Source organism: Lutjanus erythropterus, chromosome 11 (assembly GCF_056507025.1).
Source record: "Lutjanus erythropterus isolate fLutEry1 chromosome 11, fLutEry1.hap2, whole genome shotgun sequence".
Taxonomy (NCBI): Eukaryota; Metazoa; Chordata; class Actinopteri; order Lutjaniformes; family Lutjanidae; genus Lutjanus; species Lutjanus erythropterus.
In genome coordinates this window covers 15427019-15454759 of record NC_139327.1, presented here as the reverse complement: position 1 = coordinate 15454759, position 27741 = coordinate 15427019, and the positions used below count along the sequence as shown (strand labels likewise).

The following is a 27741-nucleotide window of genomic DNA, read 5'->3' as shown; positions in this document are numbered from 1 at the left end:
AACCTGTACAACTATCATAGATTCAAATGTTGTATTAATTGTCTAATGAGATCAAGTTTACTGCAGATATATGTTCTTTTATAAGGAAATCTGTCTTGATATAACAGTTAAAGTTACCAGACAACTGTAGGGGTGAGTGAGGTGATTTGAGCCACACCTTGTTTCTTGGCAACCATGCACAAAATTGGTGATGTAATCACACATTTTTAAACAGTTATCCATTTTGCTTCCCCTGTGATGGAGAGATACCATGGAATGAGTGGTAAGCACTTTTAAAATCAAAAATCATTTTTGCCATTCTAAGTGACTTTTTTTTATTTAAAGGAGTCATGATTCGTGTGTCTGAACAATTACAGGCAAATCCTAAGAAATCTCACATGTGTTAGTGCTTTAGACATTCACAATATAAGGCTATACTGTGAACACATTAGCTCTAAACTGCTGGATGATACAAGTTTGTTCAAATGGCGATGGTGGGGTAATTCGAGCCAAGAGGCCTGGGGGAAAGGTGAACGAATGGCTAAACTCGTTTCCATCTATGGTTATCATTTAAGTGTTATTTTACTGTAATTTTACATTGCTTTCTTACATTTTATCGAAATTATGTGACATTTTGAATTTAAGGCCAGGGGCCAGGACATGCCAATCAAGTCTCAATTTAAAAAATGTGCCAGAGCTTGCAGACATGTGTCCCTGCAAGATGGATCAGGGAGGAAAAGCAAGTTAGTCTAGGTATAGAGATAATAAAGATAGGTAATATTAATGATTATTTTTCCAGGAAATGCCCACCATCATCTGTTAGTATATAATAAAGCACCAACCATGGTTAAACTTATCCTCTCTCTAGGCTCAGTTTACTTCTTATCAGGGATAAATTAATCCAACAACAACAGTTCATTTTAAGATCCAAAGTGATTTGTGCTACATCCTTAAATAGATGTACATATTATAGTTGACATATTATAGCTGTCGTTCCCTCATTTTAAAGATGCTGCATGCTCTTCCCTACATCTGCTGTGATGTGTTGGGGTTTTATAAAGGTGAGGTAAAGTACACCTGCGCTTTTTGTTGAAAAAAAAAAAAAAAGCCCAACAATTTACCTCCTTATTTCTGTCTCCAATTACGATGATGGCAGGGATTTTTACCCTCCTAAAGGACAGATTTGACTTGGTAGGAGATGGTAAGCAGCCAATTTAAGAGGTGACAAGGAGCTCTTCAGTCCATTAACACTTTATGCTCACATTTTTTTCAAATGGCTTGAATTATCCACCTTTCTGAAGTACAAGGCCACCACCAGCCCTAATTTACTCCTCAAAATCTGAACTACTGATCCTCCATCCCTTGAAAATCAACCAAACAAAACACCTTCTATCATAATATCAAACTTTTTCTTCTTTAATTTTCAAGATGTGGATTTTCGGCTCTAGCAAAGGTTATGAAAAATGTGAGGGACTCAATTATTTTTCCGTGTGGCCATAACCTGAAACTTTCAACTTTAATCATTTAAGGATTCCCTGATGTTTTCCAGGCATTTTGGCAAAACATTTGCTGTGACATTAAAGAAATTGGTTGTGACAGGAAGTGCGGAGTTTGAATTCATGGCAGTGAAGCAGCACTTTTCTGCTCTGTGTCAATCAGTGTACAGTTCAAACACAGTCAACAACTGTGATCTGCTTCATGGAGAACTGACTGAACTTCATTAATATAAATCAAACATGTGGTCAGATTTCGATCAGTGCTTTTGCATCATGAGTTTATTTTAAATTAATATGCTCATTTTATATAAAGCGGCAATGTCGTCTTGTAAAAGTAAAACAGTTAATGTTTTAAAGAATACTGAAACTAAAATGAAGATTCCAATTGTTAAAGGGAAAGTTCACCTCAAAATCAAAAATACATATTTGTCCTCTAACCTGTGGTGCTATTTATCCATCTAGATTGTTGTTGTGTGAGTTGTTTGGTGCTGGAGATATTGACCATAGAGATGTCTGCCTTCTCTCAAATATAATGGGACTAATTGGCACTCGATTTATGGTAAGTGCCAAAAACTACATTTGAAAAACTCTATCTCATGTCTCTTTCCAGAAATCATGACTTAGTTAGGCAAGATAATCCACAGACCTTGCTGTGAACAGTATTATGTTGGAACTACTTTCTTTCAATGGAAAATTTTCAAATGTTTTTCTTGGTGCTTTGAGCACTACAGGTAGAGTGCCATTTTATTTTAATTCAATACTGTACAACTTTTATTTATTCAAGTTAATAATGTACTGTACAGAGTTTAATCAACTCATTAAATAAAGATTCTAAAGAAACAAGATCACATGAGCATCAGCATATTAACAGACTTCCCAACATGCATTGCATGACAGTTAAAACTTTCCTGAGATCCTTGGTTTGTTTTTTGTTTTTTTGGAGCAGTTGCAGCTGTAAGGTTTTTGTGTGAAAGGGATAACGGACTTTTCAAACTGAGAAGATGCACAAATTTGTTGTAATGTTTGTCAGTGTGAGTGACAGTTGTTGGTTCAACTTAATATCTTGAGCTTATGTTTTCCCAAGTACAACTATATAATTAATATCAAGTTTACTTGACTTGAAAAGTTGATTTGTTTTGAATCATGACAAAATTATCTCAGCTTGTCTTTTGACTTTAAAAGTTTTAGGCAGTCCAGATACTAACTTGTTTAGGGTAAAAGCAATAGTTTATTTTTACTCTGTGCCTTGTTTGACAGTTTGATCTGAGTTTAGTGAGCCTGCTTCATGGTACTGGATAAATGGAGAATGACTTGTAAATCACAACGTAGTGACACACGAAAGCATATTTTGCTTTATCATCTATATTACTGGGCCATAAATTACAAAATTAACATCATGCTGTTTTGAAGAAGACTTTCAGCTAGCAACTGATACCATGAACTCATCAGGAAACCTTTTACTGAGACACTCATTAGACTCCATACTTTTTGAAATGAGTGGAGTTGCCCCCTGCTGGCCACTACAAAGAATACAGGTTTAAAGCACTTTGCATCGACTTCACTTTTTAAACCTTGAAGTTTCATCCACAATACAGCCTACAGCCTGTGTAATGAAAATTAAATACTAGTAATGTTGAACTTAATGAAGTCCTACAACAATAACTTTTTGTCTTTGTTTCAGTAACTATATTTGTTATATTTCCATAGACAGACCAGGACTATCTAATGGGCAAGAGAATCAACTGAGACTGAAAACCCACTCTCAACATTTCTTTCAGGGATCCACATGTTTTATTTTTTTTAAAAAGGAAATAAAATTAAATTGCCAGAGTGCACACAATTACTGGTTATGTGGAACCCACAAAAGATTTGGAAAAGTTGATAAATACAGTGATGTGCAGGAAGTGCATTAGTGTAGGCATACACTAATAACCAAAATAATTCTACAGCTTAAGATAAAAAGTTGCTGCAGCGGGAACTGACCTAAACAAGAAGTAAACCTGGTCAGTGTGCTCACTCCATGATGTATTAAATGATGATGCTACCTGCAGGGGCAGACACATCAATGCACTCTGTTTCCACAGTTTGTCAACAACTTGGCTGATATTTTGCATTATGATTGTGGTGTCACATTCAAGGACAGCAAAGACAGCCAAAAGGGAAAGAAAGCAACACACTAATGGAACTTCCTCATTTACTAAGTGACACAGTTTGGGTTTAGTGGACCAAACAGCAGCCACAGAGTTGGCTAATAGCTAAATTTGACATATAATTAAATGCAAATAGCCTAATGTACTTTGAGCCATTACTTAATTTTCATATTTCCTGACACTTCGCTGTTTGGATAGTTTGAAAAACTATGTTTTTAAGCTTTATTTATTTAGTGCAGTTTTTCTGTCTAAATTCTCTTTTTCCTGCCTCACCGCGCACTCACTCACATTCATAGACTCACACATAGGAGCTGCTCAGTATGACCACTACTATCTACATGTGTCACTGAGCAGCTTCAATGGAGCAGTTTGTTTGTCATTCACTTCCCTGCCCAGATTTATCCTGTCAGTTCAAGATCAAACAGCTACCGTCCAGCTGCAATGCTACTTGTCAAATCCTCTAGTTATATTCATAAATATAAATTCTTATTGTAGCAAACTCTACAAGATGCTAGTACTGCAGCTTGCATAAAAACTGAATATTGCAAGGGACAGGTGTGAATGTGTCATAGCTTAGTTTATCTAATTAAGGCACTATTAATAACACTTTATCTAAATGTGACAGACCTAACCATCTGTGCTTGCTCTGAAGAGTTGCCTGTATAATTACATCTGTCATGATGGCCTTTTTGTGTTTTAATACATTTTATGATCTATTATTGCACAGCTGGACTTATTAAAACTACAGTTAATGTGATATGCAGCCTGACCAGATGTTGCCCAAACCATGATAACGAATAATAGGTTTGGCCTTTCAAAAACTGGTCATAATTGATCCATTATCTTAAGTTCTAAAATCAGCCCTAAAATGTATAAAACCGATACATTTTCAAGTCAGTACTATTTTCCCAGTATCATTATTTTACCACTATCATTATTTTCCTTTTACCACCTTTCCACTATTTTCCCATTATCCCCTTTCTTCTGCTATTTTCCCAGTGCCACTGTTCTTCCACTATTTTTCCCACTACTTCTGAATCCCTTCAGAAAGTAAAATATTTTTAGCTGAAATAGTGATGCTGTTATACATTGGACTCAATAAGGAATATAATGTGCAAAAAAAAACTTAGCATCCTGTATATCATCAGTTTACATTAACATTAAATGTAAAAATACATTTCTTAATTTATGATGAATAATTATTTATAGATCAACCTACATTATCTACTTCCACCGATCTATGGCAGTAAAGATTTGACAGAACTAAATACGATCATTAATATTCCTCCCTAACACTCGGACAGACCTCACCACTGTTGTTGTCTGCCATGAGTAATAATCAAATCTGAATCAGCTTCACTCGCCGGGGCCAGGGAGAGCTTGAATGCTGAAAACTAATGTTCCTCACTTTAATCTCACAGTAACAAAAGACCACCTAAGGAGGAAATTGGATGAACATGGTCCAAAAAACCCTGCAGACATTTCTACATAACGTTTATAAAATGCTAGACATGTCTTTGTGTTTGTGCATGAGCAGGAGATCAAATGACCGAGCAATGGAGAGAAAGGGATGAAGACATAGAGAGACTGGTGTCTGTAGTATGTACGACAGCACCAGCTTCTGCACTGAGGGTCATCTCAATATGTAATGAGCAGCACGGCATGATGACCCCCTCCCATAAATTAAAACATAACATAATTGACTGAAGAATTCAGAGCTGTACATACTCATTGAACACAAGATCCGGGGCAAAGTAAAGCATCCTGCTATTGACATTCTTATAGGACCTCCATCCCAGGGCGAACACCATCACCCCCATCCATGAGTGTTGAATGACAGTCATTTGGTCATCCACATGAAGATTTCTAAAACCTAAGGACAAAAATTCAGTGTCAGTGTCACAATATGTCATACCTTGTACTAAAACAACTACAATTTACTTCTACAAAATGATACTCCACCCAAAATCTTTTGAGTTTCAAACAACCCATTTTCAACAGAGTGAGGGAACAGACTGGCCTTTCAGAAAGTTTTTAATTAGTCTGCCTCCCACTCTGTCTCTCCAGAAGAGTTCTTTGTCTCCACAAAACATACTTTCTAATAAAGAGTGATCGATTTCACTGCCACCGCCTCTGACATCAGGAAGACAGACATTTCTTTCAGTAGCTATGCTGATGATACACAGCTTTATATGGCTATGTTTCATGATGACGCAGAACCATTTGATGCTCTTTTTTATTTCAGATATTATGTCTTGATGTCACAAAAGTTTTCACAACAGAAATAAGTTAAAAATATGGTCAGGGTGGCCTGGTCTGCCTCTTTCCTTTCAGCCACACTTCCCAGACCCTTGCATTCCTATGATGATTTGCTGTCCTTGCCAATCTCCACATACCCACCAGATGCCCTCAGACTTTCCCACCTGTCCCAGTCATCCACCTGTTGCTCATTCCCCAATTACCACTCATAATATTTATACCAGCTCCTTTTCCCCAGTTTGTGGTCATCACCTGAACCTGACTCTGCCCCTGCCTGCCTACCTGTACCCCTTCTAATCCTTTTCAGCTGTAGATTCTTTTCAATTTCTGTCTGGACTTGCTGCCTTTGCCTGGAAGCTTAGGCATCATCATCAGTGAACTGTTCCTGCTTGCCTGATTGTCTTTACTTGGGTCCTTTTTCTTGCTGCCTCATACACTGCAGTATGACAGCATGATCTGCCAGTTACAGACTTGTCAAATAGCTGATTATAATCATTTATGGACCTGGCAGACAATCACCAGCTCTGCCTGCCATTTTCATGACATGAGTTTGAAGTGAACAAGGGACTTCCTGAATGGTCTGGAGGGCCTCACTGCCACCTTAAACTAGGATTCTTGAGTTTTCAGCGGCATTCTTCACAGGGAAGGTTTTAGCAACCACTGCTCCAAATACAGTTTCTCCAGAACTTGTCGGTCCAACCTCCTCTGCATCTTCCAGTTTCTGCTCCCAGATCTCCAGTGCTCCTATGGACCCATCTAGCACCTTCCTAATAATAAACTAGACAACCATTTGCTTGATTCCCAGATGGCTAGCCTGGCTGCCTTCTAGTTAGCTATCCTGTGGATCATTAGCCTCCAGTCTGCATCTTAGTCAGCTAACCTTGAGCCTGCTAGCCTCCCCTGAGCTAGCAAGCCCGCTGTCACCTGCCTCCCCTGAATCACTTAGTCCCCAGCCTGGATCTCTGCTCATCTGCCCTGCCTACTGGTCATCCTCCTGAGCAACTCAGCTCATCCACCCTGCCTTTTAATTATTGTCCACCTTAAAGTATATGCCTATATTTTCAGTTACCTGGACTTAGAGGCTGCCCCTTCTTACTCTTCAGTCCTGTTGCTGCCCATCTGACCTCTCTTGCACAAGCTGTTTCCTGTTCACACATTGTAGCATTGGTTGTCTCTTTTATAACTCACCACTAGCTCTTTTCCTGAAACTGACACAATTAAAAATCAGCAACAAGACCCCCCCCACTAGCATCCTACCTGGCAATCCTTTTGCCCATTTGACCACTTTCACCAACTGTCTCTCTCCCAGCTCATTAAGGCTGGTGAGCAGGGTGGCAGCTGAGTCTGGTTGGCCGTAGTCGTGTCCTGCATTCACCACCTCAGGCTCAATGGACTCCAGGATGTTGAGGAAGACTGTTTGGGAGTTGAAGTTCAAGCCTGATTTAGGAGAGATATTCTGGATAACATCTCCAGGTTCCTGAATAGGATGATCCTCTTCAGGGTTTTTCTGTTGTCCAATCTTCTTTAGTTTACGTGCTACAAACAAAAAAAATCTGTTAAAAATTGGTTAAAGAGATAGTCGGATTATTGATGTAAGGTTGTGTGGGAGTACTCTTATAGGAAAACTGTTAAACAATGTACTGCTGTGATCAGGGTCAGCAACAAAAGGTACTTTAGCAACTTAAAAAAGGTCCACCTAAAAGATGAATATCATTTTAAGTGAAAGCTATATTTGAAATATTTTCACCACTTTATCTTGCCATCAGACAATCTTTTCCAATGGGACAACGAGCCAAATATCACTCTCTCCAAACCAACCAAACTCCACTGACAAAACAGTAATTTTACTGAGCATGGAAACTGCTGGTCTAGAACTGCTTTGATCTGTTAGTTACTTAGTGTTATTGTGTAACTTCAGTGTTTTAAAGGATAATTGCAATTTACGGAAGTCACACAATAACACAAACAAACTAAGAGATTGATGCAGTGGTAGACCAGTAACTCCCACATCTGCAAGGTGCTTATTTCACCTGTACAGTTTGGTTGGTTATATAAACAATATTTGGCTTTTATAACGGTGGTTTTCCTGTCAGAAAAAGATGCCTGACGGCAAGTAAGAAACATTGTGAAAATATTCTAAATATGGTGTACTCTTAAACTGATATTTATCTTTTTTTTTTTTTTTTTTTTTTTTTTTCTTTCTTTCTTTGGTGGACCTTTTCTAAGTGGCTATGTGTCCACAGCAGTATATCGCTTGGCTTCCATGCTGACCACTACTTGACCACCATCCTCAGACAACCTTATTTCATAAACCCTGAACTATTCCTTTATTCCTTCATTTATTAAATGGTTACAGTTTAAGCTATGACAGTTAATGTTTATGCTATTTTGTCACACTAACATTTAACAAGGAAGTCTTGTTTTAGATCTGTAATTCATCATATCTGCATGTGATTTACATGTAATACAAAATGACATTACAATCAAACAGGACTTTTTTGCACATTGAATTATATACTTTATACAAAAATAAAGAGCTAAAAGTCAGATTTTTAATACCATCAGTTCAGTTTCAATACATCTGATTGATTCTGACTTACAGGATTGATTTTGACTATGATTTTTTGGTCTTTTAGTGGTCAGTTGGACCCATTACAGCTAAATGCAGTATGCAGAATGAACAGACGATGCTACACTGATGACATGACAGGGTTTCCCTGTCCAAAAATGATCACAATCATAGATACTCGTACAAACTCAGTACCAAACTCTTGATTAAAAATCAGTGAATTCCATCCTCTCAGGTCATCATCGCTAAATAACAATATAAACATATAACACACACGCTATGGTTGTTGTTTTGTCTTTTGAACATAAGAGGAAACTTGTCCGACCAGAATGACTGTGCTGCTGAGAGTTAATGTAATTCTGCTTTCTAAATCATCTGTTAGAAATGTCTCATACTGCCATGGTGGGTTTTAAGTAACCTTTTAAGGGAAATATCAATTTTACCTAACAATACTCAGACCGGTCTACTAATAGCTTTGAAGATATTGAATCATATTCCATTTGAAAGAAAACTCTCTGAACAGATGAGCCTCATCTGGTGGAAAGACCTGTGGTCATCATGGGTGAGAGCTTGCTGGCGATGAAGATGTATAAATGATTTTTTTCCCCCTGTTATTATTTTTTTCTCCCTGTGAGGTTTTGCAGAGTGTTGAAAAGATATTATTGAACTATACTGCTCATATATTTGCATTATATTTATGTTCTCTTATGCACTACAAAGCATATGAGGATTAAGAGAGAGTAAAATGACAAAAAACAACGAATACTGTATGATAAAAAAAAAAAAAAAACCTTGTCCCCATCAATTCCATGACAAAGCTGCAATTTCTTTCCCCACAAATGCTGAAAGTCCTGAGGCAGCTGCTCCATATGACAACCTGCACTTACAAACTAAATTGGAGCATGTCTCTGATTTGCTGGAGTAGACTGTCATGTATAGTAAGTAGCAGTACAATCAGAAAGCAATAATTACATTCTGCTTAACATCTGCCAAATACATTTAATTCTAATACAGTCAGGTTTCAGACCACCAGCCATTCAACGTACTCAATAACTTTATTTCCAGTACTAGAGCTGAAAACAGTTGAGCTTCAGCTAAGCCTGTTATTTCACGATGACAGCTCTGCTGCAGACTGAGTGACAGACAAATCATCCTGTCATCACTGTCCAGTGAAAACGTGGCTTATCTACAAAAGTCGACTTTTCCGGAGCTAAGAAAAACAGCCATGTTTTCAGCTTTGTGGCAATGCATTTTTCAGATTTGGCTTAAGAAATGAGAATTGACTCAGCTCATAAAGAAACACTCCTTCCTTTAGATTTATTCAATAATTCAAAATCATGAAATTATCAGATTATCTTGAGTAAGCTGTTCATGATTTCTGGAAAGAGACACCAGCGTTGAATTTTGCAAATGTATTTTTTGGTGCTTTGAGTGCCATTTATTTGAGAGAACTGCTATCTTGCCAGTGATTTCTTCAAAAATCAACAACCCACACCAAAACAGTCTAGATGGATAAAAAGCACTACAGGCTGTGAGGAAAAAAAATAAGTATTTTTAATTTGGGAGTGAACTGTCCCTTTAATACTAGGCCAGTTTCTAAGAGGTAAAAAAAAACAAAAACTCTTCAATCCATTTGATCACTGTTGATTGACTGTAAAAACTAATTGCTAATTGTCGTTCAGTTGCCTTTTGAGCCTTCTGTGTAGCGAGTGTCTCATTAAAACTTCCACCTGGCTTTTCAGTTCAGTTGGATAAATATTGAATTGCCGGTTATAGACACGACTTAAGTCTCTCTCAAAAGTAGCGGGGTTGAAAGCAAATTACAAATTATATAAGAAAGATCATTTGCAAGTCTCACACTTCCGTGTCTGATCCAATAACAAACATTTCAAATAAAAATGATTAATTAAAGATTCTTTCCTGGGATTTTCAATTGTGACACAGGCAGCCATCTGATCTTTGCAGAGTACAGTGTAAATAGGTTGGGTTGAGCTAACCTTAAGATCACCATGCATGAGTCAAAGCCAGTATAAACAGGAGACTGACACAATGAATTCAAGCACAACCTTTGTTAGACTCACAGACTACATTCAGAGGAACTACTAATTCATCCAGATGTTATCAGTTATCTGTATAAAGAGTCGGCATATGTCTTCTGACCAACACACTGAGCTGTGGTGGCAGTATCATACTTTGCTTCCAGCTAAAACTGACCTCCAGCGAAGAAGCTGCACACTTATCGACAAGCAAATTTTCTGCACTTATAAAATTTATTGGATATTTCCTTCCCAAATTTGTCAACCTTCTTCTTTGTCATCATTACCTGTCTCATCATCATCATCATAATCACCATCTTCTTTTCTATCTTTTCAGTCAGCTTAGCTATTTTTCTCTTCTTGAAATGTCTTTTTATAATGTGTGTCTTTACAGATCTACTTTGGTGTCCAGGTTGTAGATGTCATTACATCATTAGCTCACCAGCGCAAGTCTGACACAAAGAGAAAGAAGTGAGAGAAGTCTAATAAAACCTTTCACAAAGTCACCTGTCACTTAAAAACATCTTCCCCTCATACTCTAGTTGTCCCGTAGTTAACCTATCAGCCCCAATCCAGATAAAGTTTCCAACAAAAGTACATGTCAGAATTGGGAAATAACAAACTTACATGAACTGTGATGACTGACATACCACAGTGGGCAGCACTTTAGAGCTCTTTATAAAAAGGTAAGGAGTTTTGAGCTAATTCTGTTAAAATCCTAAAGGAGAACCAACAACTCTTTAGACAAACCTCAAAACATTACAAATAAATTTTATTTCCTTTTACATTTTCTCAGTTTGAAAAGTCAGCTCTTCATTTCACACAAAGAATTTACAGCTGCAGCTGCTCCTGTTGGAGCTAGTTTGTTCCAGCAGCTGAGAAAAGACAATATGTGAAGCTGCTCCCAGTGAATTTATTAAATTTTACGGGTAAAGGGTGCAGGGACTGAATTCAATACTAATTTTCATCAGCGTTTGCAGTGTTTTCACTCATGAAAACAAGCAACTAGATCTTATCTTAAAGTGTATTAGACACAAACTCTGGTTGGAATGATTTTTTTCCCCACCTGCATTCTACAAAGACCCTCCCTACTCTGCCTCTGATTGGAGGGAGGTCTTTGCAGAATACAGGTCGGGGGAGGAAAGCGCTGACAATGCAAATCATTTGGAGCCGTGTCTTTTATCACACCATTATTACCTTGTTATTACTGTTATTACCTTAAACGTTATCATTTTTATTACCAGTACACTCTTAGCGCATATGACTTTGTAACTACCTCTGTAATACTACAGTATAATGACATTATTATCTTGTCATGACTGAGCTGTAATGCAAAGTGCTGAGAGTTCAGTGATTCACAAAGACCTTGGCATTGACTCACTGCTACTTTTGCACTGAGAGCAGGTAGAAGTGCCTGCAGCTGACTTTCCCTGAAAGCCCAAATTGGAGAAAACCTCGGGACAGATGAGTACACAACGAAGAGTTTAGAGCTCCCGACTGGTTTAAGGACACTTTAGCTTCCACCAAGTGAGGACACAGGGGCTTCCTGGGGAAAAGGATGTTTGGGCTCCTATGTTGAGGTTTATATATTTATAAGTTATATAGTAATGACTAAACAACAAGCCCTGCCCCACAATGAAATGGCAAAACAGCCATTAACTTTTTTTTTCTGATAAAGCCTTGCTCATCACAAAAGATTTTAAATTGTCTGCATACAACTATAAGGTAAACATTAGCTTCAAACGGTAGCTGAAGTATTTTTTTTGTCTGCACTTTGAGTTAAAGACACAATTTGTTCTGAAAGTTCTCATGAAAAAACTGTCCAGCACCAAGAACATCAGGAGCTGCGGTCCTAAACTGTGAAAGATTTTATAAAAATAAAAAGACTCAATGAAGTGTAAGAAGCCAAAGTTCAGATTTGCAGTGAGCTTCCTTCAGGTTGCAGCCAAATTAAACTGCTATCATGATTCAGCAACAGTAACCTTCCTGCTCAGCTTCTATTTGGGGACGTAATTAACATTCCAAGAATAATATGGAATTCAAATTATAAAAAATGAAACCTTCAAGGAGTTTACACAGTAATAATATGCTTTTCATTCTAGAACAGATGCCAAACTCAACAAATGCAAGATTCAGAGAGATTTCTTTGCTTTTCTTCAGACCTGGAAAACTATGAAGGAAACAAATTGCGGATCTTTAACAATATGATCAAAAGATATTTATCATTTAAAATGTATCATTTAACTGATATAATGCCAGTCATGCTGAATTTTACAGTACACTAATAAGATGTAACAAGCCATACTTTGTATCAAATTAAACAACGGGTAGAAATAATATGTTCTTTATTGGACAGCATTAGGCTCTTTATCACACCCTTATTAGACTTTTTAGAAGGTAACTAAGGACACATTACAGCAGAACTGTACTGTAAACTAAAGTGAAATTGCATATCTGCTGCCAGCCCATTTAAAAAAACAATATGTGAACCAGATCTACCATGGAAAGGCCAATATTATAAAGGCAGAGGAATATTTTGTTTATGGGTGACTGCAAAGACTTACTGTAATACTATAGAGATAATGTACAGATGAATATAGATACTGTGATTTAAACAAAAAGCAGATATCTGTTGTGGCTTCTCTGCCGATTGTGTGAGACCAGCCAAAGAAGTTGTGTCTCAAGCATGAGATTAAATAAAGAGGATATTATTTCTATTTTTTGACTAATTTGATACAAAGTATGGCTTGTCACATCTTATTCTTATATTGTATAACTAAGTGCGACCTAAATGCCAATACATTTCCAATTGTGTAATAAATGAATCAAAATCCAATTAGTGAAACTAGAAACTTTTTTCTAAGTATTTTATGACCTGGCTTAAAAGTATTTTTGAGTAAAAAACCTTGGACATAATAAGACCAAATATCTAATTTTTTTGCTTCCACTGCCACAAATGATTGTCATAAATTTTCCTGTAAAATACCGCAAGTGAATTACATGTCTTGGATGAGAACATAAGTGAAAGGGGGCTCTTTTTAGCCACAACTAGAAAAGGTGTGCCTTTTTACTTACAATCACAGCATTAGATCACATTTTCCCTCCATGGGTTTGTCAGTGACTGGTGGTGAAATTGCCAGCATGTCTGCTGCTTTAATTCACATGTCTCATGTCAGCTTTGTGCCTCCAGTACAATTTTCACCGTTAACAGAATGAGAAAATGGAAGAGAGTGAAAATTGAACACAGGACTAAAATTAGTCCACTACATGTCAATCTTTACACCCTAATATGACGAGCAGGTCTGGGTGACAGTAAGGAGAAGTGAATGGAATAGGTCTAAATTGCATGGCAGCTCAGTCAGGGGCTTGATTATCAGTAACATCCCCTATTGTGATGATGCTGCAATTGAAGAGAGCCAGCTAAGATGTGCAGTGTAGAGAGAATAAAGTACTTGGTCTTGGGAAACCATTAATAGTTTCACTTTTAGGACTTCACTTTCTCAGGAGTGTGCTTTGTTCATACAGTATGCAGTGCACAGTGTTTAATATAGCCCTTACTGTACAAACGCAGGCTATATAGTTTAAATGCAAATTCATAACTGCATACATCCTACGTCTGCAGTGAAATGGAACTTATGATTACCAAAAACTAGTCTGTGGTTAGTGATACTATAATTAACCACAGCAATCAAGCAAAACAATAATTGTTTGTTTTAAAATCAGATTTTAGTACATCAATCCAGCCTACCTCCGAGAGTCATCCCCGCTTCAAAACACTTCCTCAGCCGACAGGACGGACAATTCTTTCTTCGTAGCTTATCAATAGTGCAGTCATTTTTGCTTGCGCACAGGTACTTCTGTTTACCTAAATTAGCAGAGAAACCAGCGTTTACTTGATGTGAATAATTTATATAATCTTTCTAATATTCTTTTTCATGAGTTGATGCAAAAGATCGAAGACTTTTTTGTGCACACAAAAGGTATATTTCGCTCTAATTTTGATCACAGATTTGTTAAAGTCCATGTTAGTGAGCAGAGCTGACAGGTGTGGCATATAGAGATGCAGATTAAACAGCATGATTATTTCACAGGTTTGTCTTGGACTGGTCACAATAAAAGGACACTGAAATGTGCAGTTTGATCTTGAACAAAAGACAATGAACCTTACACCTTTATACGTTCTAGTGTTTTTTAATACAGAAAAAACACAGCTCCCCCGTTTACATTTCCTCACACATCAGTCATTTCCTGTGCAATACGGCAGCGGCATTGATGTAACACAGCAGCAAGTCGAAGCGGCCAACGCACTGTCTATGTATAATATGTCTATGTCTACAGATACCCAGGAGGGCAAAGCCATGTCCCGCCCTATTCTGCCTCTGATTGGCTTGTGCTTGTTACCTACATTGGCTGGTTAGTTTTAGTCATGACCAATGACCAATACCAATTAGAGGCAGAGTAACGTGGATCATAACTTTGCCCTAGTTATAGTTGAGTGCCTAATAAATGTCCTTTTTTTCAAAATCAAACTGCACATTTCAGAGTGTCCTCTTATTGTTGACCAGTCCAAGACACATCTCATGCTGTTTAATCATCATCTCTATATGCCACACCTGTCAGGTGGATGGATTATCTTGGCAAAGAGGAAGTGCTCACCAACACAGGTTTTAAAAAATGTGAACAAAATTTAAAAGAAATAAAACTTTTGTGCGCAAAACAAAGTCTTAGAAAATTTACTTCAACTTGACAAAAATCAAAAGCGTTTATATTTTTCAATACATCACTCTGACTTTAATAAAAGGCAATGAGTGGGGCATCAAGCCCAGCATCTAAGTTTCCTTTTATCTAAGACTTTACCTTCTGCAGCTCTTTTGAAGAAAACCTTGCAGCTGCCACAGGTGAGTGCACCGTAATGGCAGCCAGATGCTTCGTCTGAACAGATCAGGCACGTTCTCTGTGGTGGAAAGAAAAACTCCATGGGGAACATGTGCTCTCTGCCAGCTTCAAACCTGCAACCAAACATAAAACAGTACCATGAACACCAACAGGACACTCATATGTGTTAAAAAAGTTGTTAGTCACTTTGGTGGGCCTTTAATATCAAATAAAAATACATTTATTTTTAGTAGAATTCATTGTTGATGTTCCCTCTTGGACATACCCGCTGATTCACTGCCAGTTATTATTCATTGTTTTGATATTTCACTCATTTTCAGTATTATCATGTTGTGAAACTAATAGTGTATTTGTGATAACTAAAGCCCGACCTTGAACTCATTTACCACCAAGCTCATAATTGTTGAACATTGTTCAAACTGTAACCACAAAGCAGTTACTGTTCATTCCCCAGAACCGTGCCAAGGCCTCTTGCTGAATGATTCAAGGAGGGAAGAAAGTGTGATGACTGAGGACGGTGTGGGAAAGATTTGAGCGCCAACACCGCAGCTGAGGGGTTGGGGGTAAGGGGGCATGACGGGTGCCCGGCTTCAGCCTTGAACACTGAGAGATTGGAAAAGGCTCAGACACAACGTTGCCTCAGTGACGTGCAACTCAGATATCAAGGTCCAGTGTAGAAGAGACAAGGATGAAGCTTAACTGAAGAACCTCCACTGTGTCCTGATTTATTTTAGGAGACATAGGACAAAATAATTCACATAAGTGGAGAAACTGAATCAAAACTGGTTTTGCTACATGTAGTCTTTAATTATCTCTCTATACAATATTATAAAACAATCTTGAGACCATTGACTTTATTTATAACACTAATAAGCTTTGACACCTGTAATTTGAGAGTTATTGCCGTGAATAAAGTGGGATGGGAGTTGAGGTGATGAACAGAAACAGAGAATTCTTATGTGGTCTGGGATCTATCATATATCTATCATCATAATAAACATGAAAAATATGCATGTCAAGATCAGCTCTGTGGGCGCAGATCAACAAAGGCACCTGTTAATATTCCCCAGCGCAGCAGATACAAAACACACTTTGGATTAGTCATGTCTGCATATTAAAAGGTAGGCTCATTTTTATTATTTTAAACTCAGACTAGACAAAAATGTATCCATAATTTTACATATGTAACCCACTGATTGTAAATAAAGACCAAACTCCTCCAAAAGTTTTTTTTAAATAACTTCCTGCTGCCACTTCCCACTTTCTGTTTAAATTCAGTATAATGGGTCAGTTGTCTAGGCTGACAAAAAACACAATTTCGGTCAAACAACTCATGTTTATGGATGTTTACTGCAACAGCAGAACATAGTTAGAGTTTGGCGTCAAGGCTCCAACCTCATCACTCCTCACAGATTATGTTTACACAGAGACATATAGGGGTGATGAACATGTATCTTGGTCCCCCTGTCGGATCCTGCAGGTGGATGCTGGGGTGGTGGTGGGGCTGAATGAACAGGCAATGACACTGTTGTAGGGCAGCAATGCTTTGACGGGCAGAGGGAGAGACGGGAGGTTTTAGCAGTTTAAATAGACTGTCAGATTGGAAGGGTGCGTTTGGTATGTACTACAGGGAAGGAGGTGTGTTACAAGTGATTACGGTGCAGCTCGAGTTGACTGCCTGAACAAGCTCGCAGGCATCACTACATAAATCTGGATGGATAGGATTGAGAGACATGTTTACACATTTTGAAAGAAAGGGGGGTAACGATAACATCTACTCTTTCTACAAGATTGTAGATGATTTCTTATAATTCGTGAACACACATTTACTCGTTTGGCGAAGATTCGGCATTAATTTAACCCTTGGGTACAGTTGGGGGAATTTTCATCCATCTACACTATATATCAATTAAATATTTTTTCAACTTTATTTGCATAAATATGTTAATTAACCTGAGTTCTGATCAAAACTACTAAATATTTAAAATTTTTTAGAATTTTAATATTTTGAATGCCAGTTTTATAAGTGGTGTCACTGATGTGGGGGAAAAAAACACAAAATGACTGATTTTCAATATAAAAAACACACTTGAAAAAAATATTTATTTGATATATTTTTACAGCAGTTTTTGTTAGTGGCTGTTTTCAGCCACCAACAGTATGAAAGGATGGAAATTGGAAACAGTACCCAAGGATTACTTAATTAACGTGAAGCACACATATAAAACCAGTTATTACGGCCTGGATTAGAAATTTCAGAGGCGGACACTGCAGCTGAAGTACTGTTGTCAGAGAAGTTAGTATTTTAACTTAACATGTTTCCTTGACCTCTGATGACATATCGTGGTCATTTTATGATTTAATACAGTATATTACAGATTTCCCTTTTAACAAGGAAACAATAAACAGATTGATAAGTTCAAACTTTTCAACAACATCATTTTTTTTATCTAGAACATTACAAGCAACCAAGCAAGCAAGGCAACTTTACAACATAATAACAGATTTTTGGATAAATACCAAGAGCTAAAATTCAAAATATTTTACACTTGATGTTACTGTTCATGGACAGAGCAGACAGAGCCTGCATGTTTCAATAGAAGTTGTAGCTATTCAGAAGGGTAATGTCATGTTAAATTTCCAGGTGTATAACAAACCATTTTTCATTAAAATCGGTTCAGAATTAGGAGAGTTACAGTTGATTTTGTAGTCTGCATCTCTCATTTGTGTACTAGAAGACCTTGAATGCTCCAATATAGCAACTGCTCTCACACACAGTGGCATCATAGAGCCATTGGGAAAAGTTAAGATGGCAGGGACTTATTCATCTGGGTACCCGATGTAACAGAATCTCTGGGTTAAGATAACCAAAATGTGGCCTGTAACAGACTAGGTAAGGCTTGTTTTTAGCCCAGAGGTTTTTGATGAATTGCAGCATCCATGGGCTGGTGAAGTGGAGTGAGGAGTAAGCGGTCGGTATGACATGTAGGCTTTTCAAGGTTTTTCTAAAGCTGTAAATCACTGTGACCGCCAGCAGTTCTTGAGCATACAGTCATGAATGTACACATAAAATTTTAGGCTGATGGGACCAGCAGCATGGGAGATTAGCTGGGGCCAAGCTTCAGCCCTGACACACGCACACACACAGACACCCGACCGACTGAGAGTAGTAAAGTTTAAAAGGGTATAGTGTTATCTTTCAATTTTTGAATTAAAAAAAAAAAAAAAAGCAACTGATTATCCAGATTCTCAGCTGAATTATTCAAGGTTTGTGAAGGGGTAAACGATGGTGCTTTGTTTGGTAAACTTAAATTCAGTTCAGAGGATCCAGCACACTGCTACATATTATAAAATATAGAGTATATAGCTTGTATTAATCAATGGTCTCATCAAAATCAAGATCTAGTTTCACAGACCACAGAACAGCAAAAAAGGTGAAAATACATGTATAAAAGTGCTTTAAATCTGCCAGGATGACTAGATATAGTGACTTTCAGTGTCCATTGTTATTAGTTTCATACCAGGTTGCTTAGTACCAGAGAACAGTCTGTCAGTGTGGTATTGATCTATGAAGAATCAAAGACGAATCAGTCCTGCGACCTGGAAGCTTTCCTGGTTTACAAGCCTGCAGGTTTGAAAGATCCTTGAGTAGTCTGATGGCGGATGATATCTGACTATGAATACTTTTTATATTACCCTTATTACACTTTTAAAATTCAGTATGTCCTTGTCTGTCAGTATTTGAAGAAGATTTAAAAATTCATTCGTGTCACAGTCTGTCTCCTTGTCCCTCCTCTCCAGACACATTTCTGCTTTCCTGGGTTCTTCAGTGCTATGGATGAGAGCAACCATACATCATGTCCCATGACCATGCCCCCGTTCAGATGAAAACAAGTAAAGTAAAAGCAGCCAGTCAGTTTGTGAGTCAGCAGCAAACATTTCGCCAGAGGTTAGTTAATGACATGTGTGCCCATCATGTCTGAGGAACAAAGTAAATCAGAAAACAGAATCTTACAGATGATGGATCTAAACTTTTTACTGTGAAAAAATATAGCCCAAGTCTGAAGTCGCTACTTTTAGAGTGGAGTTTGGTTCAACATAATAAAATGTCTTAACAATATAGAAAGTGATTGGAATACATTATGTGAAGATTCAAAAAAAGTAGTTTAATATGTCAGGTTCGTCCACTTTGATGGGTGCAGATTGAAAGGGCTCCTTTTCCTTTTGTTTTTGTAACAACAATCGTCAGCCCTCACCATTTATACCACTCTTCTTCTTTTGTTCCTTGACAGATTACTAAGTTTAGTTTCCATGTGCTTCATGTTCTTGTTTTCTAGCCACTGTATAAGCAGCCTGTTTTCACCTTTTAGCCTGTTTATTGGAGTTGGATGTGTTTGCCTGTTTGGACTGCCTCTTTGTTGTTGACCTCCGACTGTCACACAATCCTGTAAGTGTTTGTGTTTTTTACGTGTGAATTAAAGCACTTAACAGCACTAGCTCTGCCTCTGGTATCTGCATTTGGGTCCCTTTTCTTTTCCATGTTATCCCACTTGCACAACTGTGCAATTCTTAGTTTCAGGCTCGTTTGATTAAAACATTTTTTTTCTTTTACATTGGCTTCTTTCCTGATTATTCTGTCATTTCTCAAATGATTGGATTATACATTGATATAGAAGCTCATTTGTTAAAATTATTAGAAATTATGATCATTTTCCTGCTTTTGTCTGTTGTAGGTCAAGTGATGCTATTGCCTACTAAAGGCTCAACAATAAAGATTACCCCTTGCCCAGGGCAAGTAAAATGTCACATCGGGCTAATAAATCTGGCAAAAAATGTTAAACTATTTTGATAACTGACTAATGGTCAAAGTAATTTTTCAAGCAAAAATGGCAGTTTCTCAAATATGGAGATGAAATGAAAAGATGGAGAAATATTCCTGCTTTTCTCCATTTATTATCATATTTAACTGAATATCTTTATGTTTTAGACTGACAAAACAATCGATAAATTTAAAAACATCCCCTTGGACTTTGAGAAACTGGGATGGACATTTTTCACAATTTTCTGACATTTTAGAGATGTGACATCCCTAGATTTAATATGACAATCTTTAGTCTCTTTATTTCAAGGACAGTACAAAAGAATATACTTTACTTTAAATATGCTAGTTGTCATCTGTGGTCCCTGCCAGATGTAACACTAGCAGCCTAAATCAATCTAAAATGACATAAAGCATGTTAACTGCAGTAAAGCAGAAGACAGACAAATAGAACAGAACACAGACGTGCAGTAATAAAAGCAGATCACAAGTCAACAAGGAAAAAAAACAGCAAGACAAGCAAGGACAGACATGAGAAAAAGTAAAAAGTTATAACAACAGTCTTGCAAAAACATGAGTGAAGGTGGATATGAGCAACAGAACAACAGAAGCTTCCCACTTCTGTGTGTTCTGTGTTTAGCGTGTGGTGCATTTGCAATATTTTTCTGTGTTGCTGCATGAGCCACTTGAACCACTGAATTGACCATTGACCAATTTAACAGTTGATGCACCCAAAAATGAAAATTGTCATTATTCACTCACCCCCACAAAACGCTGCAGGAGTTTCACAAGAGAACAGCGTTGAAGAATCTCTCAAACAATGTAAGTAAATAGTTTCCAAACTTAAGAAAACATAAACTGCCTCCACACTGCTGGGATGGTGTAATCCAAGTCTCCTTAAACCCTGACAAGCCAATTTAAGTTGAAAAGTGTCATTCACACCATGTTTTTACGTTTACGTTTGAAAACTGGTCACTATTCACTTAAACTGTTTTGGGAGATTCCGCAACACTGTTTTCCTGTGAAACTCCAGTGGTGTTTTGTGGACTAAAAAAAACTAAACATGACCTTCAGTCGACATGAGGGCAAGCAGATAATGACTGAATTTTCATTTCTGGGTGAACTATCCCTTTAATAAACTGTTGGAAATACCTGCCATTTGGCACAGAGTTGCTTCAGCTTGTTTCAGAATGTTTGATTTTGTTTGCCTCATATCACTCTGGAAACTTTATACTGCACACTTGAGCTACATAGTAAAACCTGTTTTCACTCATGGGTGAGATAATGGCATGCAGTTCCTCCTCGGTCAGAGCTACAGAGTAGGGCTGGGTGATATGGACACAACAAATATTACAAATATTTTTGACCAAGTACCTCTGTTGTGATAATATTGTACAGATGTCTATTGGCACTTTCACAAAATATTAAGATAATGATGTTTTTAATAAATAATCATCAGTCATGTGGATATAATGAATAAGTTGGAACAGCTACAACAGTCTGGTAAGTTCAGAAAATGACTTTATTGTAATGAAGCCGTTAAAATCAGGAAAAGACACAAATGTCATGGCATGATACAACTAAAAATCCGAAAATCTAAGATGATACCTGCTCTCATATCATGATATCAATATATTTTCCAGCCCTAATGCAACAGGGTCAAGCATGAGACTGTAAGAATTGATGGATTTCATAAGCTCTATTATCACTGACAGCTTTCTTTACTGAGTTCCTCTACTGTACATTTCTGCTGCTTTCATACTGCAGGCAAAATCGGTCCAAATCAGAAAGAATTTTTTTCCTGATTTTTTGCAATACAACCTCAGTGTGAACAGTCACCGTCAAGCAACTTTTGTGTCACCTGCCTGATGTATCTTACACAGCAAGACTCCTGACAGATGTAGCCAAAAGTAGCCGCTGACATCCTGAAATTTTGGATGAAATGTGTTTCTGTGAAGCTGTTTATGTAATGGCTTGAGTGCTCCTGACTCTGATTCCACATCCACACACAAAATCATAATTAATAATTTAATTAATTCAAAAACTAATGTGAACAGCCAAACAAAAAAACAACAACAACCAATCAAACAAAAAAGCCTGATCTTGAGCAATAAATTTGATTTGAGCACTAAGGGTTGCAGTGTGATCACAGGCCTAGACAACAAACAAACTACATCATCACAACTTAAAGACTATTAACAACCCCTTATGGGAAACACTATTTATATTATTTTCTCTTAACATAATGCTGCACAACATGTGTGTATTTTAATGTGTGCAATTATCCACATATATCTGCATAAATCTGTATTAGTGAAAGCTGTATATAGTGTATGTGGTCAGAGTGTATAGTTTAATATTTTATATTTTTAATTATTTTATATTTCTATCCCATCTGTATTCTATTTATCAATCCCTCCATTTTCTACCTGTTCTTTTTTGAGCTGCTGTAACGTGAATTTCCCCAGTGTGGGACCACTTAAGTTCATCTTATCTTATTTCAAAGAAAAAAACTAAAATGTTCTGACTTTAGGAATGATAGACTTCACATGGTCCGCAGATTTGTGACAGACCAGTGGTGCTGATCCATCAGCCATAGTCCTACAATTTAACCAAAATGTACTTAAGACACAGATGTTTGCTCCAGTGGCACCATACTCTGTAGTGAAGTACATGATATTCCACATGTTTAGACTGGGTCAAACTGCAACATATTCATCTACTGCAGTTTGTTTTCTGCAAATAATACTGAGGCTCACATTCTTTCAGTTCAGACCTTATTCAGCAACAAGAACAAGAGGCAAAGCAACAAGTGCTCATTAAGAAAAGATATGCATCAATATGGGGACAGAAAAAGATCAGCAGAGGTCAGACTGTTGCAAATGAGCAGTATAGCTAAATGAAGGGTGGGTGTGTTTACATTGGGCTATGCTGTTGATTCCTATCTGACTATTTTATAGATATGCACGACGTCTGAGCTGCAATCATTAGTTGGTTGACCCCTGTTTCAGCTAATTAATTTAATTGTGCCTCTACTGAAAGAATTTTTAAATGGAGCCGCCTAAATGTGTGTGGTTGTTGTCTTCTTACAACAACATTTAGGCACTTTTAAGTTTATTTGTCTTTAAATGTCTCCCTGTCCTGGAAGCAACATAATGCTGCAGCCATCATGCAGCATGGTAACTATAGTGATGATCTGTGTTTAGATCAGTTAAAAGGACAGTTCAACCCCAAAATCAAAAATGGATGTAGTTCAGTAAAAAAACTGTAGTTCCTACATGGAACTGCTGACAACAAGGTCTGTGGAGTAAAGCTCAAATAAGCAGCATATCCAGATCGGACCTGCTCAGGGTTTCACTCAGTAACAAATCCTCCTGCTGACCTACAAGTCTACACTGCAATCTATAAACCCACATGAGACCAGTCTGAGGTCTGGCTGGGGAACCGTCAGCTGTCTCCCTCTCACTTAACCTGTGTTTCCTGTTGCTGCCTAGAGTCAAAAAAATCAATAACGATAAGTTACCATAAGAATAAAACAATACCTAATCTGCTCCCATTTTCCATAGGTTTAAGTTAAAAAAGAAAAGACTTCTTTTGTGCACACAAAATGGTTATTTCTGTCAAAATTTGTTAACAAATTTGTTGAAACCTGTCAGTGAGCACGTCTACTATGCCAAATTAATCCATCCACCTGACAGGTGTGGCATATAATTGCACAGTTGTGTCTTGAACCAGTCACAATAACATAAAAACTCTAAAATGTGCAGTTTGATCTCATAAAAAGACATTTAATCGGAATTAAACTATGGCTATTTCACAGAAGGCCACAGATACCATTTTTTTCCCCAGGAGGGCGAAGTCATGACCTGCCCTACTCTGAGTCTGACTGGCCAAACCTGAAATTCTTACCATAACACTAACCAATCACTCCTCGTGTCCAAACATAACTTTCTTTTAAGAAATTTTTATTTAGCATATAAAAGTTTTACAAACAGGCACTGAGTAAATCAATCAAAAGAAATCCTTTTTAAAGTAGAATTAATGCATAGGGAAAGCCCAACAATTTTTCAACAGAGGCAGAGTAGGACAGTTCATGACTTTGCTCTCCTGGGAAAAAATGTTACCTGTAGCTCTGTGTAGAATACTCATAGTTCAGTGCCTAATAATAATAAAAAAATCTAGACCAAACTGCATGTTTTACAGTGTCCTTTTATTGTGACCAGTCCAGGACACACCTGTATAATAATCATGCTGTTTAATCAGCATCTCCATATGCCACAGCTGTCAGGTGGATGGATCATCTTGACAAGGAGAAGCGCTCACTAACACAGATTTTTAGCAAATTTGTGAACAAAATTTGAGAGAAATAAACCTTTTTGTGTGCACAGAAGAAGGATTAGATTTTTGTTAAAAATAGGATCAAAAACAGAAATGTTTTTGCTATTAGGCATAGTATATTTTGGAATCTATGTCTTCTTGAGCAGATGAAATAAGATTACAGCTCTTTAGTTGGGCAGCCTGCTGCTACCTCAACATCTGTTTCCACAGACATGATATTAAGGGCACCTCCATGTTTGGGATTTTGCAGCTGGTTTCACTGTTCTCACATGTAAGACTGCCACTGATTTCTGTTTCCTTTACATTCCTTCTGGTTTTGTAATTCACTGCATAAACATTTTACAGGGTCTCAGTGTACTGAGTTCTGACAGACAGAGACACTGGTGTCAGTGGTCTCAATCATTCACCGGCCCAGACAATCAGAGAAAGGACACGATGACAGCTGCAGGACAACTCAATCTGGTGTACACATGGCACCTTCATGCAATATAACATCAAATTAAAACACCTTTAGAAATGTTTAAGACACAACACTAAGAAAATGAAACTTTTGGACATATTCGTAAAATGATCAGCTGATGTAAAATTGTTACAGAACTTTTAACACAAACATCTTAAGAAAAAGAAAAAGAAAAATCAAACATTACCATTATTGTATTCCATTCTGTGTGTATTCTGTGTAGTCTCATCTGATCTATTATGAAATCAACAAACAAATTCTGTGATAATATTCTCTTAAAAGAAAACTATATTCATGCTTACAGTAGGTAAGAAAAATGCAAAGAAAAGAAAGTCAGTGATACGTATTTTTCATTGGTGCATTCAGAAATAATTGTGGCCCTATTAAAGAACAGAATCACACTTCATCCAGTTATGTTCTCATGGATGTTATGAGCAGGTGAACCAGACAAATTGTTTTTACTTTTAAAGGATGACACACAAATAGAAAGAAAGAAATATTGAACAAAAGAAAGAAAGAAATATGTTCTAGAATCAAATCTGACAGATATTATTTTCTTTTACTGTGTTGACATTTGTGAAGCATATCTTTATAATAACTTTATAATGGGGGCTTACTTGAATTAAAGGAAAATGGAAATGTTTTTTTGTTTGCACTCTCAAATAATCTGAGGAAACTTAATTTTATAACTTAATAATATTTTAAATAGAAAATCAATTAATCAGTTTTCATCTTGGACATGCATTTAAAATGTAATGGATGTGAACCAGCTAAATATTTCTATAAATCTGTTCGGAAATGCAGGACAAACTCAGTTTGATGAGCTAAAGTTTCTAAGTTCATTTATTGAAAGTAACCTGATAATCTTCTAAAATACACACCAGTCTATACAGCAGAAAATATCATGAAAATGTTTATGATTGAAAAAAAAAACTAAGTGTAGAAGAAATGTATTTATTGTGAATAAAAACATCAACTCTGTAAACTGCAATAAACAAATAAAAAGTAGGATGAATATTAAAACTAAACACAGTACTTTCGTTTCCTGTGTGTTGCATTTTATTTCAACTACTGTTCAGCAGATTGTCCGTCAACACTTGTTGAAAAACACTGGAACTCCACTGATGACATGTGGGGTCAGATCAGGTCAGACTGTGATCAGACTGAATGCATGTGGTATTAAGTTTGTGTAATTTTATTTTCTGATCAGTGGTAACGTGTTCTGCTCCCTAAACCTTGTTTCAGATTTTTAAATATACATTTAAAATACTTTATACATGAATATACAATTATTATTATTATTATTATTATTATTATTATTATTATTATATTATTATTATTATTATTATTATTATTATTATCATCATTATTATCGTCAGTGTTGTTGTTGTTGTTGTTAGTATTATAGTTTTACCTGTTGTCATTGTAGGCGACATCGAGCCACTCTCCGACCTCACTCTTCATGTAGTTGGAGTTGGGATAGGGCGGCCTCAGCACGCTCCTCTCGTATGGATTACATATGAAGGCGCTGCTGGCTGCTGCTGTGTTCATGCACTGCCTGGACCCCCACAGCTGACTGCTGTACTTGTCATTTAAGGTGTAATTACTGCCCCACAACGCGGCAGCGGGCTCTTCTGCTTTGATTTTGACGCCGTATTGTTCTGGCTGATGATGATAACCGGCGAACTTGCTCTCCATCGCTTCCCCGAAGTCCCTCGCTTCGTCGGGGGGCTTGTAGACGAGTCGGCACGGCCTCTCCGCGGAGGTCTGGTCGAAGTGTGCCACCAAGTTGCTGCCCGGCGCGGAGTGCTGGGCATAAGGGCAAGAAGAGGCAGTAGTGTCCAGATGTGGTGAAGGTATGTCACCAGGCTTGCACAGTGCGAAGTTTTCCTCCACGGTCCGAGCTGAGGTGAGCTGAGGTGAACTTTTGAACATTTCCACCAGTTGCTTCTGGTCGTCAGCAGCAGCAGCAGTCTGGGTTCCGGGACAGCTCAGCGGCACGGCTCCAACTCCGTACAGACACCCTCGTCCGCGTATGTTGTCACCCGCTGCAAAAGGCAGGAGAGCAGCGTCCACGTCGCTGGTGTCAGTGGACTCCATGGCCAGTCCCAGAGACACGGACACAGCTTTGCACAGCTCCCTGGCTGTCTCTGAGATTGTGGCGCAGGCAGTATAAGAGCGGCTACTGTCGCCCACACGGCAGTCAGCGCTCAACAAGTCCTCGTGAGGAGCAGCAGCTGTCAGACAGCACCGTTTCTCCATGTCACAGGCTGACGGGTTAACGTGTCCGGCTCCGTAAGTGTTTGCCGCTGCATTGTCGCCGCCGCTCCCCGTTGAGTTTTTGGTGAAATAGAGCGCACTTTCTTCGGTGTTTTGCGCCATGCTGGGAGCGCGCACCACGTCGCCTGTCTTTACTTTCTCTGGCCAAATTTTGTTACAAGATAACTGTCGGCGAGTTTGGCTCATTTCCCAGAAAGTGTTTACTCGGCCAAGAGAGACTGGAACTTTGCACGAGCAGAAAAAAAAAGTGTCTCCAGGTCCCGGTGATTGTTTCTGCTCAACCCAACAAGTCTCAATGTTATGGAAAAAAACGTTTCGGTAAAAAAGAGTCGCAAGAGTCACAAACTCCTCCTAAACTGAGATCTTCCGAGTCACACAGGCACAACTCAAGTTCAGTTTGGATAAAGGTGAAGTGAGGAGAGGAGCAGAGACACTTTCCCCTCAGTGAAATAATACAAG

At 37.8% G+C, this 27741-nt stretch overlaps 1 protein-coding gene across 1 annotated transcript in view; it reads right to left on the bottom strand.

Annotated features, from left to right (window-relative positions):
* LOC146318772 (progesterone receptor-like) overlaps window positions 1–27469 on the bottom strand; it is a 31047-nt gene extending 3578 nt beyond the window's left edge. The window contains exons 1-5 of the mRNA XM_084730923.1: window positions 26417–27469; window positions 15347–15498; window positions 14238–14354; window positions 7142–7420; window positions 5354–5498 (exon numbers count right to left, since the gene is read on the bottom strand). Of these exons, the coding sequence (XP_084587049.1) occupies window positions 5354–5498; window positions 7142–7420; window positions 14238–14354; window positions 15347–15498; window positions 26417–27468 (1745 nt within the window). The 5' untranslated portion in view covers window position 27469. The remainder of the gene's footprint in view (window positions 1–5353; window positions 5499–7141; window positions 7421–14237; window positions 14355–15346; window positions 15499–26416) is intronic.
* Between the last annotated feature and the right edge of the window lie 272 nt (window positions 27470–27741).